Genomic DNA, 15774 nt, shown 5'->3' on the forward strand with positions numbered 1-15774 from the left:
CTTTTAAGAAAATTAGATCATGTTTCCAAATTTTTATCTATGTTCCTTGTCCTTTCTAGTGTTGTCATTAGAAACTCCTCGTAAAGTTTCTCAATCACTCGTTGACTTGAGTTCTCATCACTAGATGCCCTTGTATGGTGCACACGCCAAACAATCTATAGCCCAAGTTGACTAAATTGTCTTAATCATCGACAAAATACCCATATTAAAAACCTCACTGTCTGATATTTGAAGCAAATCAAACATACAAGTCCAAATAAGAATTACGTATGGAATAGAACAAAAAATAAAATTTGGAAAAAGGATGGGACTTCTACTGTGGGCTTGATGTAGGGACTTCGACAACCAACCAGTGTAGCCGAGCATATGTGACAACACTTGCTTTGCACTTTAAAGCATGGGAAAAGCTCCATGTCTTCCATTTAAAATTATAAATGTATGCTTAGTTTAACAGTCAAACACCTGACACTCTATTAGCTTGCACTATTGTTGCACCAAATATATTTCCTTTTTCTATAGGTTATTACTAAAATATATCCTTGTTCGTTGCCATGATTTATTCTCCACCATTGATTTAATGACTAGAGAGAGAGAGAGAGAGAGATTGTTGCACATTAATCTCCAAATATGAGAGGCAACGCGATACATAGGGGTCATCTTGTATTCACATTTACCTCTTCGAGCACCAGTTTTGAACATTTGTAGGAGAGTTCTTGATAACCTTAATCAAGGTCATCAAGTAACCTTCATAAAGGCATCAATCTAGGCCTTTGAATTCATTAATTCTGGCAAACACGCCCAAAGAAACTTTGATAGTAGGGGAAATGTCGAACTTTAGATTTAGCACTTTATGCACCTTCTCAAGTAACCTTTTTCACATAGGAGCTCCCAATCTAGTTCGACAAGTGGTGTTGGGTTTGTGATCAGGTCAGCTTTTGTGGCTAAAACTACATGCTACATAGTAGGGTCCAGCACATATTGTTACTGTGTTGAGAGCATCAAATATAATCTTGAAAGGGGACTCCAAAATTGTGATTTCATGGATATCAAGTTAGGCAGATCAAAGTGAGTCCAACCAAGATTTGATCCAATCAGGCTAAAATTTGGGAACCCAAGCCGTTGCCGGTCCAAGCCAAAGAGACGAGACCCTAGCTGCAAGGAGCCCTCCACTTCCGGGGCATTCCAGCCAATCGCCAAGAAGCTTTCAAGAAGCTCTCCAAGATTTTTTTTTTTCTTTTTTCTTTGGGTAAATCAGATTCAAGGAAGACAAAGGAAGGCAAAGCAAGACAAGAAGGAATCCCGTCCTCCGGTAGACCCGAAGACTGACCCCCGCGCCCGCGGAATCAAATCCTGATCGCAGAAAGAGGCGCCTCGAACCCGAACCTCCTCAAGGATTAAAGCTTCCACCTTCCTCCCTTCTATCTATTCTCCCGCGACAATGGCGAGAAATTTCTGCGACGTCCGACTCCTCCTCATCGTCGCAGCCACCGCCTTTATATTCATCCAGGTACCCTTTTCCAATCCATATCGATCCTCTCTTAGGAATACTTGATTTCCTTCAGCAAGCTCTGGTTGTTGATCAGAAGCTCTTTTCTTGTAAAACCCTTTTACGGTTACTCATGCAATTGTTGCAATTATTTTGAATTTAAATCTCTTAAACTTTGTTGAAAAAGATTTTGGGGTAGATTGATAGATGAGTTAGAAAAGGGTGAGGTCATTGCATCGGAGTAAGAAGATTAATACTTGCGACTTCGGGGTTTTCTTGTTTCAGGCTTTTTGGATGTATAACCTCATTATGTCGGGTTGTTTGTACAAACATCCATGCATACAGATAGACATTGTTAGGGTAAATAGGTATTGCCTTGTTCTTCCTTTTCAAGTTTGCTATTGTCAATTTCTTTTAGGCTACTTGGCATCAGTGTTATGGATTTGTCATTGTTGATGGCATGTGGTGGCGCCCTTGTGTGTGGTTTGCTGTTCCTATGCCTTTGGTGATCTGCCATTTCTTGTCTACAGATCCTATATCTGGTTGTCACCTTCTTCAAATATTCCGTTCTCGTAGTATCATCTGATGCTAGTAGCTTGTGTCTGCTCCAAAACCGGACTGGAGAATCAAACAGGAGAAGCTATTGACAATGCAATATCATAGAGTTAAAAAGATCGCATAAGAAAGGGTGATGTGCAACACCTCTCTTTCTTTCTCTCTTTCTTTTGCCTGTTTCTGTTTCTCATCTTTGATGAACTAGTGTAGGCTAGTAAACTGTGAGGACACTTCTTTATTACTCTCTTATGTCTAAGAGAATGGAAGAGATATAACTTAAACCACTTCTCATAAATCCTGCAACTCTCACAGGGAATCAAAACTATCCTATTCCAGAAAGGCCAAATAGGGTATTGGATCTAAATACCTTTACTTGACCTTTTATTCCCACCACTTTAGAGTTTGTTGTGCATGTTTTTTCCACATGACCTCAAAAAAGTTGCCAATTTGACCAGCAATCGAGTAAACTCTTGAACAATGCTTCTATCTTTTCAAACTTTCTAGCATAAGGTACCTAATTAAAGTGCAAAATTTTCTCAAAGGGTCTCCATCACTTTCTTCTTGGCTATCACCCTCATGAACTTCCAATGGTTTCAGACAAACCTTGAGCCTCCACTTCTTATCACCGTAAAAGAGAGCTTGTTTTCATTTTATAGAAAGTTGGTTCTATTTCTGTGTGTTCTCCTCTTGAAATTTCATTGTAAGATTTGTAACTAAGATCTTACATAAATTTACTTAAAGAAAGTGTTAACTGACTACTTTTTTCACCCTCGGTCACTATCAACATCTTTTGCTATTTACTCAACCACCATAGTCAAACATCTTGTTCTTTATGATGAAATTTGCAATAACTGATCTTTTGTTGTCAAGAATATAAATTTTAATAGTTGAACCTACTGTTAGACCAAGTAGCCACAGGATGTGTCTATGCTGCCCTTTTTGCTTTAACACCATAGTCTACATCATAGACAAGGATATATTACTTCATGCTACACTAGCTCACCTGCATAGGCAAGGGTGATTGAGAGATTCGACTACCATGAACATGTAAATTATTTCAACATATCCTTGTATTAAACAATTTTGGAAATTATTAGGTATAACCTTTTCCAATATAAGGATTTAATAGCACAAAACTCCTTACATGGAAGAAATGATTGCCTCTCCTCCCATTGCAGGTTATCTTCTTAGTTGACATTGCAAATTTTATCCCTGGTTGCTAAACTTTGCAAGTTGTGTTTCTTTGCTCTCACAACCCATTCAATATAAAATTTTGTTTGGTGATCTGAATAAGTTAGTTAAGAATTATGATTCCTATTGCCAATCAAAAATATCTAAAATAATTGTTGTTGATTTTGGTCATTGAGAAAAATTTGCACTCCTTATACTTTTGATTTTCTGTTATTGATAATAAGTAAATTACAAAAATAGCTCAACACTTAGAAAAAAATGCTGTTGGAATGGTGTTTGAGGTAGCTGACAGGGATGATGCATGTAGTCTTTGTTTTGCAGTTGAAAAATCTTCTCTCCTGTCTGTTCATTGATTTCTAGCATGTGTTTATTCCTACTAAATCCTTAGCACATGCAATGCACATGAGACTTGGTATGGATGGTTGGGATGCCCCAATGTGATTAAATATTTTCTAATTGTGATAAAATTGGGTGCACTTTTCCTTTCTTTCCTTTAACAGTAAGACCTGAATGTTGTGAATGTGCAATTTAATATGGGATTCATTATTAGTGAAGTGGAGCCACATGAACAGCTACTGTGGAGCCTTATCCAGTTATTCACACGCACATGTATGAATGTATGTATATAATTATGTCCCAAAAAGTTTCCCACCTATTTTGTTTTTTAAACTTGTCCTCTTGTGTTGTATATAAAATTGCTTTTTCCTAAAGTAAATTGATGTCATAATTTTTTTCATAATGTGAATTTACAATCAAGCAGAGGCTAAGGCTCATCATTTAGTATTTATGTGCTTGTCTATGCTAGGCATATGCTTCTCCCTTAAGATTGCCTTTCCATACGAGCCTGAGGGGCGAGGGCTCTCTCAAAGTGTCTTGTCTTGAGGTATGAGACCAGGCTTGTCTTAGACAAGCCCTTTTGCGTGACAGATGAATGGCAACTTAAAATAACTGGCAGATTATGGACTAAAGTTGCAGTCCAAAATTTGAAGAAAGATAGGATAAACACCAACAAGATGGGCGGAATATTCAGTTGCTTTTGACTATTTATGTGAAGGGTTTGAGTTCCTTTATTGCAAAAATTATCTTAAGTAATACACACTTGTGGAACACTTTTGCTCTCTGACATTGTTGGTGATTTTTTACCTACCTTTTAGTTCTCCAACTGCTAGATATTGCTACCACAATTCCATCTGGTAGTATTTAAACTTAGATGATTTGCACATTGGGCCATTTAAACTAAAGTAACCAACATATCTAGATCTTTACTATTTTTACCATTTGAGTGTAGAGCAAAAGTTTATTTATGAAAATAATTTTATAATTGAATTCAATGTGATTATCAAGTTAGCTGCAAATTAATTCAATTTTATTAGGTGCTTCTACATCCTATCATTTTTGTAAGATAACATCTTGATTGCATTCACTCCTGAATAGGTTCAATGCTTGCTTCAGCTTCATGGAACTGTAGTCTGGCATTGACACTCAAAACTGGATGAAGTCAATAGCCAAGAGTGAGAATCTTGGAGTAGCCTCCCGTACAAAATTTCTGTCATTTCCCTGGTCAAGTCATGCTTGGATTCCTGATCTTCAACAAGTATAATTCCAGTTAACCTGCCAATTCACTTCTAGTACGACATCATACTGAGTCTTTTAGTATTTACTCTGGGGGCTTATTGGATTGAAAACTAGTGTGGATTCAAATTAAAACAGAATTCTGTGAAAGAATAACACTGGGACACCCTGCTGAATAACCAGAAATAGTTCCATAAAGAAACATGTCTGTTGAAGTAGCAAGTTCATATACTCCAACTAACTGGCCAATTGCCAACTAATTAGGACTACTAAGGCCTAGAAAGAAGAAAAAATAGTTTAGGCATTTGCTGGTTTGTTTTCCTAGTGGGTTGACTCCACAACCCTGCTCTTGCTTTGAAATATTTAGAAAGGTAATCCTGCATCAAGAAAATAAAAGAATCTTTGTAAACATGTGCCATGAATTATTACATGTTTTAGTTTTTAGAACTATGTTTGGGCAACACTATTTACTTGGCCACTATATTTCTATTCATCATTTTGGGTATTAAATTTGGTCTTGATTTTAATTATGGCAGGCTCTCCTATATTTCCATAGCTCTTTGTTAAATAATCCACGTGATAACTGTGTTCTCATTACCAGCATGAATTGATGGCTTCCCTGCATGTTTTCCCTGAAGCTCTTCCATTATTGATTTGATTGTTCTTGTTACTGGTTCACCTTCTATCTCATTGTTTTCTTATGAAGGCAAATTTGGTTAGGCGATTTGTAGAAGCTTTAAGTTCGTTCTACTATTAACGACATCTTTTCCTTAATTCCTTTTTGCATTACCTCATCCCTTAACTAATTTCTTGATCATTTTGGTGTACTTGGTCTCAATTGCTTTGATAAAACAGTTGATCTTTTTCCTATCTGGAGTTTAACATCTTCACAAATAGATTTTGTATCTTTAGCAAATATATTGTTGCTATGCTATTGTTATACCTCTTGAAATGAACCATTGGATTATAGGATAATCATTTGGATGCCTTATAATGAAGAGTGTCTTTTTATGCGGTGGAAATTCTGAAGGGGAAACATTTGAATTGTTTTGTTATTGTCTTATAAGATAACTCTTAGTTGGTCTCATGTTGCGTTCTGAAATGTGTTTGTTCATAATAAATTGCTTTGTTTGGAAGTTTCTTTTTTCTTTATGCCTTTCTCTTTGCAGTTTTCATCAGGCCACCTGCATCTGCTTTCTAAATTGGTGACAGTCATTCTGCAAATCAACTTCCTATTGACTACACTCTATGATTTGCTAGGGACATCTAGTTATTGGTAATGGTTAAAATCATTGCTCTGGAAAAAGGTCATCTGTAGTTATAAATTTATTCAGACATGAACATCTGAGTAGTCGATGCTTGTCCATATGTTGAATTCGGTTTATTTGTTGGACCACTAGATCATGCAGAGAAGAAATAAAGGCATTGCAACGTGATGATGATTTGCCTTTTCACCACCATCTTCTTAAACACTTGTAACTGTCAATTTTGTTTTTGTATATATACATTCTTGCTTTATGTACATTATGAAGTATGCCCAATTGCAAGCTTCTCATAATGCATTCTATCTTCTAATATAATGCATTTTTTGCTTTATTTGGATATTTCATTTCTAGATGCGCCTTTTGGCAACACAGTCTGAGTGTGCAGATCGCCTAGCTTCTGCGGTATGTAGTTGACGGTCTCATTCTTTTCTTTTTTTTTCTTTTCAAACATACTATATGCATGCACATGCATACGTCCATATGCGTTCATGTATCTATGTATAAACATTGTATGTTGATAATTTATATATTTTAAAAATTCATATTTCATTCTTTTCTTCATCTAGTGATATACCATGTATTCAATTTTATTAAAATAATATTCCTGTTCATTGACACTATATGATTTTATTCAAGATATCCTAAATTAATTTAGTAATTGTAAACTGTGGCATTAAAGGTTAATAAGTTGTATGTATAATCATGATAACTGAATGTTAATGTTATATTCATTTGTATGGAAGAGTAATAATATATTATTAATGACTGCCTATCTAAATATTCCTTTTGTGAATTTAATCAAATATATATGTTAGTGAAAGAGTGGTCAATATGAAGTTGAAAGTGGAGGGTTAAATGGTATGCCCTAACCAAGGTTCGTCGTCTCGGTATCGGATCTTGTACCGGTGCCACGCTTGTACAGTATTGATGCGGTGTCGTACTGGATACTGATACCGAATCGGTATGGTACAGTACGCCGCGTATCGCCCGGTTCGGGCTGGTACGGCATACCATGGCCCTCACTAAGGTACAAGATTGTTGAAGAATCTTGCAATGCTTAATCAAGTTATGAGGTTAATGACCTATTAAATTTACAAAAAAAGTGATAGTTATACTAGAATACAAAAGAACATAATTATTAGCATGCCTATTTTATGCACAATATGTCTGTATTTATGCACCAATCCTTTCCTCTCAAATTTAAGCAGATCATGCATTTAGGATTTGGGAAAAGAGTATGCTTTGATGGTGTTGGACTTCATGGAAAGAACCCATAAAGTTGATAAAATTTGTGGTATGGACTATGGAGTATTACAACGGACGTGAATGAATAAAATGAGGAAATATATATATTTTTTTGCTTGGTATGCTTCTGAAACCCCAAAAGTATCTGAAAAATGAGGAATGACCATTCCTCCCATCTAAAAGTGGAATAACAATTCCTTTTCTTTCAAGCAAATGGCAACTCCAACAAATACAACATCTCATTACTTGCTGCATGAACCAATGTTGGAATCTTTCAGAAGTTGGAATTCCCATTGCATTCAATGCTCTGCTTTGTGAACCACATATATTAAATGGCAAATTTAATCTTTCTAGTTTGATGATTTAGGCGACAATTGTGGAAATGCTAAAGAATGTCTTTAGGGTACAAGCACAAAACATTATGTAATGAATGCATGATATGCTATTACCATCATATTGTCTCACTTGATGAAGAAAATATGCAATACATTGTGAAAATTGCATAGATGGATTCATGTATATTCAGGGCATCTAAAATCACCCCATATTTTGGGTGATAGTAAGGTATACAGTACCGGTATTGGCACCCATACCAGTTGGCTAGTAGTACGGTATGGTATGGTACGGTACCGTGCCATGCCATTCTAGCGCGTATTGACAAAGGAAAACTGAAGAGGGAGGGGGAGGGGGAGAAGGAGAGGGAGGGAGGGGGAGAGGGAGAAGGAAGGAGGGAGGGAGGGGGAGAGGGAGAAGGAAGAAGGGAGGGAGAAGGAGAGGGAGAGGGAGGCGGAGGAGAGCTGGAAGCCCTTGTCGGCTTCTTCCATGTGGTGTTCTTCTATTTCAAACGAAACAAGGGGGCCTTTTTTATATTTTCATGATTTAAACTGAGGGTTTTTGCAGACTTTAGTTTCAATCACGAAAATAAAAAATGGCCCTCTTGTTTGATTCGAAACAGGGGAACCCCGCATGGAGGAGGGCCAACAAGGGCTTCTCCTTCGCCTCTCTCAGCCTCTCTCTCCCTCCACCCTTCCCTTCCCTCTCTCTCTCTCCTTTCCTCCCTCTCCCTCTCACCCTCCCTCCCTCCCTCTCACTTTCTCTCTCTCCTCCCTGTCCCCTGTCTCATCGGATTTCTCGAATCGAGGGGCAGAACCATTCCGGAGCTTCTTCGGTATGGCTTGGTACGCTCCGAACCAGGCGGTTTGGGGTGGTACAACATTCCTTGGGTGATAGAATTTGCTAAGTCAAAGATGAGCTGATTCATTTGCAATAATATGAGACTTCCTGAAGCAAGTCCATGCTGGTTGGTGCATACTGTGTTGTTTTAGCGCTGTCACATACTGGACATATCAGCACAAGGCATGCAGGCATGCTAAAGTATCCTATATATTGCATAATATTGAACCATAGAGCCCTATATCAAATCATGTTGTTTTGATATAATTCATCGCAGCTCAATATTGACTAGTATTGAGCCAAAAAAGGTTAGCATACTTTTGTTTTTGTTTTTGCCATTTAATTGCCTTGGAGAGGGAATGGAAGGTTGTTTGTTGGCTTTGAACAGCCTATAACTCAATAAGAAGACAATTGGAAAGAACTTATGCACATGAACATTATATGAGAGGAAATGTACTTGAGATATTCCATGTAAATAAGGAACTGTGTGCCATTTGAGTTCAATAAATATTCTAATATTTAAATTCCATTAAAATAAGAGGGTCACCAACAAATTCTAGATTTTAGGGTTGGGCCAAATAGCAACTTTTAAATATTAGAAGATTTCTGAGACCTCAAAAGCTTTTAAGTATTACTAAATCCAAGCCTTGCCAAAACTCAAAAGGCCAGGCAAGAAGAGTCCTATATTCTAATCTCCATTTTTTTTTCATGTAATGTGCCTATAACACGTACATAAGGCTTTGACACATATGCATGCCTTGTTCTTTTCAATTCTCATTTTCCATAATATATTTCATTTTTATGAATGGTTACCATCTATTTTTATGTAGCAATTCTAATTCATTTTTAGGATGTTATATTAGCTTGACCGACACATTGTACGGTGTTCAACATACATTCTTACCTACACTGTTGATTGTATGGCACTGTAGCCTGTTGGGGTTCATAATATTGTTTCAATTCATGGAACAAATCTTAACTAAAGTAAACAAAAGTTTAATGTGTAAAAGTTAAAACATCCCAAAAGAATTTCATGCCCATGCATTAAAATGTGTGCCATGCCACTATGCTTATGCTCACTGTATGCCAACTTCTGTATGTGTTAGCATGAGATGACATAACATGTGTTATGTTAGTTTCGTTGCTGCTGAATCTTGGACTTAGGTCGGAGCGCAGCTCAACTGACCCTGAGGTCGGCGGAAACTGAGTTGAACTGGCTGGCCGAGGTCTGAAAAAGCTGGTCTTCTCTGAATTGGCCTGCAAGAAATCCGCTTACTGAAGAGTTTCCGGCGGGGGACCTTTCGATGCGTGAGTTAGAATAGAGAGGCAACAAAATGAAAGGAAGAGATTTCAACAGAGTGTAGTTCTCTGTGAATAATATTGTATGATATCATATTGCATTGCGTACTTGAGGTCTTTTGGATCGTTACTTTATATAGGAGAGTCGATTTTGTCATTACCTGGGTCGGCGTGTACCAGTGGTCAGGTGGTGGCCAGTAGTACGGCTTTGCCGTGGGTGGTGGCGTATGGTACTGACCGCGCGCTGAATATAGAGTTGTTGTAACGGCCAGTCGCTGTCACGACGGCTGATTGCCGGGACTGTCAGTCTTTATCGGCACGTGTCAAAGTTGCCCACCTTGGTCGGTTGGCTTCTTGGTTGGAGGCGAAGTTGCTCACTTCAGTCGGCTCGGGCTGAAGTTGCCTACCTTGGTTTTTACCGTGGTCGTTAAGGTCGGTCTGGTCCGAGGTCGAGGTGTCCAATATTTTTTCCATCAAGTTCTTTATTGGAAAAGGCCATAGTAATGGTTCTTTTATCCTTGTTTTGAAGAATGTGCATTTTGTAGTCAGGGTTGTGCAATATTGATGAACTTCAACCTTTATGTGATTAGCTTGTCTGTGGAAGACTGAATTATGGGCCTATAACTAATGCTCTACTTATCACAATGTAGCAATTTATGTGAAGTGTCAAAGGTACTATTTCTCTATCGAGATTTTAAAACGAAGTGGCCTTCATGATGGTGTCAACCATGGAATGATAGCTTCATCAATTGAAGAAAAGATCTCTCTCTCTCTCTCTCTCTTTCCTTTGTTCTTGTAATGAAGGAGTTACAAGAAGCAAATATTAGAGTATTAGAGAATAGTGATCCATAGCATCAGTAGCTAAATCTGCTTTGAGGTTGATGCATGAATTGAGGTCAGTAGCCATGCCTGTGAAATAGTACCTTCTTGCTAGTGAAACCTTCTTGAAATTGCTGAATGAGCAGAGCACGTGAGGAAATAGATAATTCAAATAAAATTAGGTCACGAGAGGGTGAAGCAAAGAAGGTTGTCGACAAGCTGATAATAATAGGTGACATAATGCATTCATAGATAATTTGCTGATACTTGATGAAACTTAATGAGAGGAGATGCATTTTGATCATCCATTGCAAGCTTGAAAAATAGGATCTACTTGTATTTCTGATCACATGATAAATTTCCATGGCGTTTTTCTTTGCAAGCTTAAGGCCAACGAAACAATGAAGACTGAGGAACCTCATGGGGAATGTTTGAAACACCTCTTGTTGGACTGAATGTTTTGCATTTTTATTAGTATAGATCAAGGTTCGCCGTCTTGGTACTGGACCTCGTACCGGTGCCATACTAGCACAGTGTCGATGCAGTACTGTATGAAATTTTTTTTGGCGTATCGAGTGTCAGTACGCCACCTGTACTAGATATCGGCACCGAACCGGTATGTTATGGTACGCCCCGTAATGTTTGGTTTGGGCCGGTACAACATACCTTGGCATAAATAATGACGATTATGGTCATTCTGAATGATATGAGTTGACCTTGGTGTGCTTGACAAAGATGATAGATGTGCTAAGGATGATGATAAACTTGGAGGTGGTTGCATTTACCTTCTGAAGGTCCTTGACAGGAAACATGTTCTTAATGAGTAGCTGATAAAGTACCTTCCATGAATGTTGGTAATGCCAGGTAATGCGTGAAAGATGGTCATCTCGGAACCATGGGCCACCAAACATGGCTTATATGCTCCCTGGAATCATTTCGAAGGTCTTAATTTTATAGGCCAATGATAGGGATTTCTTTTAAGTTAAAAAGGATCAAGGTCCCTTTGCCCATCGAGGGTCATCAAACATTATGTCTTGTTGCCACTCAGAAGAGGATTTGTAGCTTTATGATAGTCATTAAGTTTCTGATGGGTGTTAGCGGTTGATGAAGCAATTGATTATTGAAGGAGTCATAGTTTAAGGTAGCAAATGCACGATGGTTTATAGGCAAAAAAAGAAAACAAATGTAGATGAAGAAAATGAAAAAAAAAAGAGTCAAAGAGATGTAGAGAGTAGAGAGATCACTTTAATCAGAAGCCTCCATGAATTACTATTTTTCTCCCACATATTCAGCCAAAAGGCTAGTATATTACAAATTATTTTTTAATAAGTGTACAATTGGATCCCTTTACACTTGTAACAAACCCATCGCCAGACTGTCTTCCCAGTACTTTCCACTTTTAGTGCTTATGGCCTTGCTTGCTCGTCAATCTGCAATTTACATTAGTTTCTTTTGAAAATGTGAATTACTATATGTTAGTAGATGAACCAAGACTTTATTTTTCCTCCTTCCATTGTGGAGACAGTAATTATTCAGCAATTATAGACTCATGGATTTTTAACTCTGAAGCCTTGTGATATTGCAGGAATCCAGTGACACCTTTTGTGATTGGTTGCTTCTAGGCTTCTAGATTTTAACAATAATTTGTTAGATGATGCAGGTATTGATGTACAGGTGATAGTGTTGTCACCGGTGAGATGAGTGTAAGGACCAGTTTTGAAAACCAGGTATGGGCCTAGATCGCTTATTGGCCAGTATGATATGTACTATAGTATAGGGGCTGTATAGGCATGATTGGGCCACCACTGCCAGTAACCTGTAGATACAGGTTGATATGAGGTTAGTACAGGAGGCATGTACTGGCCAGTATGACTGTACTGGCAGTACTTGGTACCTTGGTAAGAGTACCCAGATCTTTCAAGGTGGGTCTCAAGGACCTTGCTTAGCAATTTGGGGGCCGGCATAACATAAATTTGGTAAGGAAGCATAAAGTAGATATAAAATCTCACTAGCGCACGGGGCCAATATCTTTACAAGACTTACATCAACGAGAAAAAAACCATTCAAGGCTCAGTTGGCTTGTGGATAATTAGCCTTAGGACAATTATGTGTCTCCTTATGTAGAATTATATTCTTGGAATAAACCTGAATTCTGGCTGGTTGTAGATCTTTTTCCTATAGGCAATGATGACCTGGATGATCTTAGTCAATTAAAATTTGACCAACACTATTTTGAAGCGATATAAACAAATTAAGTAACTGGAGATGGGATAAATTGAGAAATCAGATAACTTTTCTAACTTTTTGATGGAATAGTTATACCTACCAAGTGTTTAACCCTGTTTGACCAAAAGTACAATTCCAAGTTATCTTGTAGTGCTAAATGGTGCTTCACTAGGATGAGGGCTATCACATTAACAGCTCTATCTCATGCTTATCCCTGAACCAACTGGGCCTAAAGGTTCAGAATGTACAAACTCTTGTATACATAATCAGTAACTGAATGCATCAACTGATAGCATATTAATCCTACATATGCATTAAAGCATATTTATTTTAATAGTCTACTGTGCACTATTTATCACTTGCTTTACCATGAATGTGGTCACTCTCTGATACTAAGAGTGCAGCAGATCTATATTTATTTCAGACTGGAGTGGATCTATATTTATTTCAATGCTTTATGTATGTTTATTTTGATACCAACTTAAGTTTCTATTGTGGTTGAACAAACCCATCTCAAGTTTGAATAAAATACTCTATTTGATAGTCTGGAGGGACATAACCTACATGGCGTCATATCTTTGTCTTTGTTCAAAATTTTCATATCTTTAGATAACATGGTGTTGTTTAATAAATTTGTAAACAGGTGGAGTCTGAAAGGCAGTGCACAAGTCAGATGAGATCGTTGATAGATCAGATTAGTGTACAACAAGGAAAAATTGTTGCCTTGGAAGGTCTATATATGATTTGCCAGAAACTAAAATTTATTATTTATTTTATCTAATAGTTTTGCTAGAAGGCTTAAATAACAACATTTAAGCTTTGAGGCTTAAGTTTGTCTAGATCAAGGTTTTTGATATCAACATATGTGTTTTGAAATTGTTGCATTTATTTATTTATTTATTTATTTCTTGCCATCGAATAGCATTACTAAGTTAAATTCTTGTATGTGAAGTAATTATGTAGATCTTATTTTCCCTACAGTATATTCAGCTTATTGTCTTATCATATTCAAGATGAACGATAGTGAATATATTTGGTTGCTTTCATGTCTTTGTTTTAGTTTGTTAAAGTCTTGAAAATTATTTTTTTCATACATGGTTTTTTTTAAAATATCTAACCTAAAAGAACAGATATTTGACTATTATAATGTTTTATATTTTTCATCATGGATGCACAAAGTTTGTTTTCATGCATTTGAAATGTGATGATATTTGATTTGTTCTTCCTGTGATATCTTGTTATCTATGGCCGACTCTAATTCAGATCAATTCTTGCCCAAATCTTTTTTGATGGAAAATTCTTGCCCAGATCAAATCTTTTTTTTTTTTGGTTTTGGAGTTTCAAATGAAACTTCAAACTACGCAAATATCTCGGTCTTCCTAGAGTGATATGAAAATTGCTCTGCCGCTCGATGGTCCACCTCCGTCTTCGTTTTAACAACCCTCTCCTTCGTTGCTTGAAAATTAGCAAAGTGATTCTTCATCAGTTGCCGAACATCCTGTTGGCATTTTCGGCATATAGATACGTTGGAATAACCACCAGCTAGGTACTACTTCAATCTGGTTACTTCTTATTTGAACTCTGTGTTGCACCAGTTGCACCTCCAGTGGTGCTGACCTGAGAGTATTTGTCCATGATCCCAACTAATGTCACGCAACGAGTCCTTTTTTCTTGATGGTTCCATTCTTGCAAGTTTATCAAGCACGTCAGTTTATTAATTATTTAAAAATAGTAAAATTTTGTTACGATGAAAAATATATTTTATACTTCAGAAAATACTTCAGACTTATTTAATACATAGTACTGATTTTTCATATTTTTAGATTATTTATATATTTTTAATAATTTTTAAATTTAAAAATATGTTTAAATATCATAAATTCATAAAAATATGTTTTCTATTTTAGAAAATACTTCTGAATTATGTAATATACTACTAATTTTTTATATTTTTTATATCAATTATATTTAATTATTTTAAATTAAAAAAATAATTTTTAAATATAAATATTTTAGAAAATTAATTTAAGCTAAGATCTTTGTAGAACGCTACTATGGATGCTACATATTTTCTTAAATTAGTAGTATCTTTGTAGAATGCTACTATGGAATATGGATGCTAAGATCTTTGTAGAATGCTACTAAGTCCATGGGCATGCATTTAAGGCTAGGTGCTTGTTTCTCAATTTGTTTTTTAAATTTGTGCTTAGGCCACTATGCGCATGATCGCGTCAAAATTTGAATAAATTGACACCAAATTTAGCTGGAAAGTAGCTTGCATGCCCTAAATAAGCTTCTAATCTTACAATCATTTTTTGAATTTTATTTTATTTTTTTAATTTAAAAAAATTTATATAGTCCAAAAATTAAAAATTTTTGTGGAATTGTGTAGTCATTTATAGATCTACAACATATTATAAAATCATGCCAAAATCAAAAATTTTAGCATGATCTTTTCTTATTTTGGATTTTTTTTGGCATTTTTCGGCATTGAAAAAGGAGAAAATGGGGTAGGGAGGGAAAACATACCTTGTTTTGGGTTGGATTCTCCTTGAATCGTCAAAATCTACATGTTTTTTGGTCTCGACGGGTCGGGGGGTTTTGAGAAAATGGTGAAGGAATATCTGAGAAGCCTTCTTAGGCCTTCCCACCACTGAAAAACAAAAGTGGAAGGGGGACCCGGTTCGAGCTAGTCCAAACCAATGCGAACCGATTTTGCTCGGAATCACCTGGTTCGGACCAATTTTGAGCGGTTTGGGGCCGTTTCCAAATCCCGCCGCCGAACCGACCACCCAGTCCCGCGTCGGTTCTGCTCGGGTTCGGGCCGGATCGGCAAACCTTGTCAAGAAGGACATCTATTTCTTTGTTGCCTCCTAGAGATTCATCAACAGGGCGGGCTACTTTGTCCCTATGCAAGGCTTTATGGAAAAATGCAACCCATAA

At 36.9% G+C, this 15774-nt stretch overlaps 1 protein-coding gene across 25 annotated transcripts in view; it reads left to right on the forward strand.

The window, feature by feature from the left end:
* The first annotated feature begins 1031 nt into the window (after positions 1–1031).
* Positions 1032–15774, forward strand: part of LOC103710476 (alpha-1,3-mannosyl-glycoprotein 2-beta-N-acetylglucosaminyltransferase-like) — a 49133-nt gene continuing 34390 nt past the window's right edge. For 19 of the 25 annotated variants that reach the window (XR_015987829.2, XR_015987830.2, XR_015987828.2 and 16 more), the window contains exons 1-4: positions 1253–1507; positions 4667–4826; positions 6421–6471; positions 13475–13562. Coding sequence is in view for 22 of the 25 variants with exons in the window: in XM_088723215.2 (XP_088579341.2) it covers positions 4725–4826; positions 6421–6471; positions 13475–13562 (241 nt within the window). In the remaining 3 variants the exon portion in view is untranslated. Of the gene's footprint in view, positions 1508–4666; positions 6280–6420; positions 6472–13474; positions 13563–15774 lie in introns of all 25 variants that reach the window. The other 6 variants (XM_088723214.2, XM_088723231.2, XM_088723221.2 and 3 more) reach the window with 5 other exon arrangements.

Source organism: Phoenix dactylifera, chromosome 6 (genome assembly GCF_051530095.1).
Source record: "Phoenix dactylifera cultivar Ajwa chromosome 6, Ajwa_hap1_PhDact_Kaust_v1.1, whole genome shotgun sequence".
Lineage (NCBI taxonomy): Eukaryota > Viridiplantae > Streptophyta > Magnoliopsida > Arecales > Arecaceae > Phoenix > Phoenix dactylifera.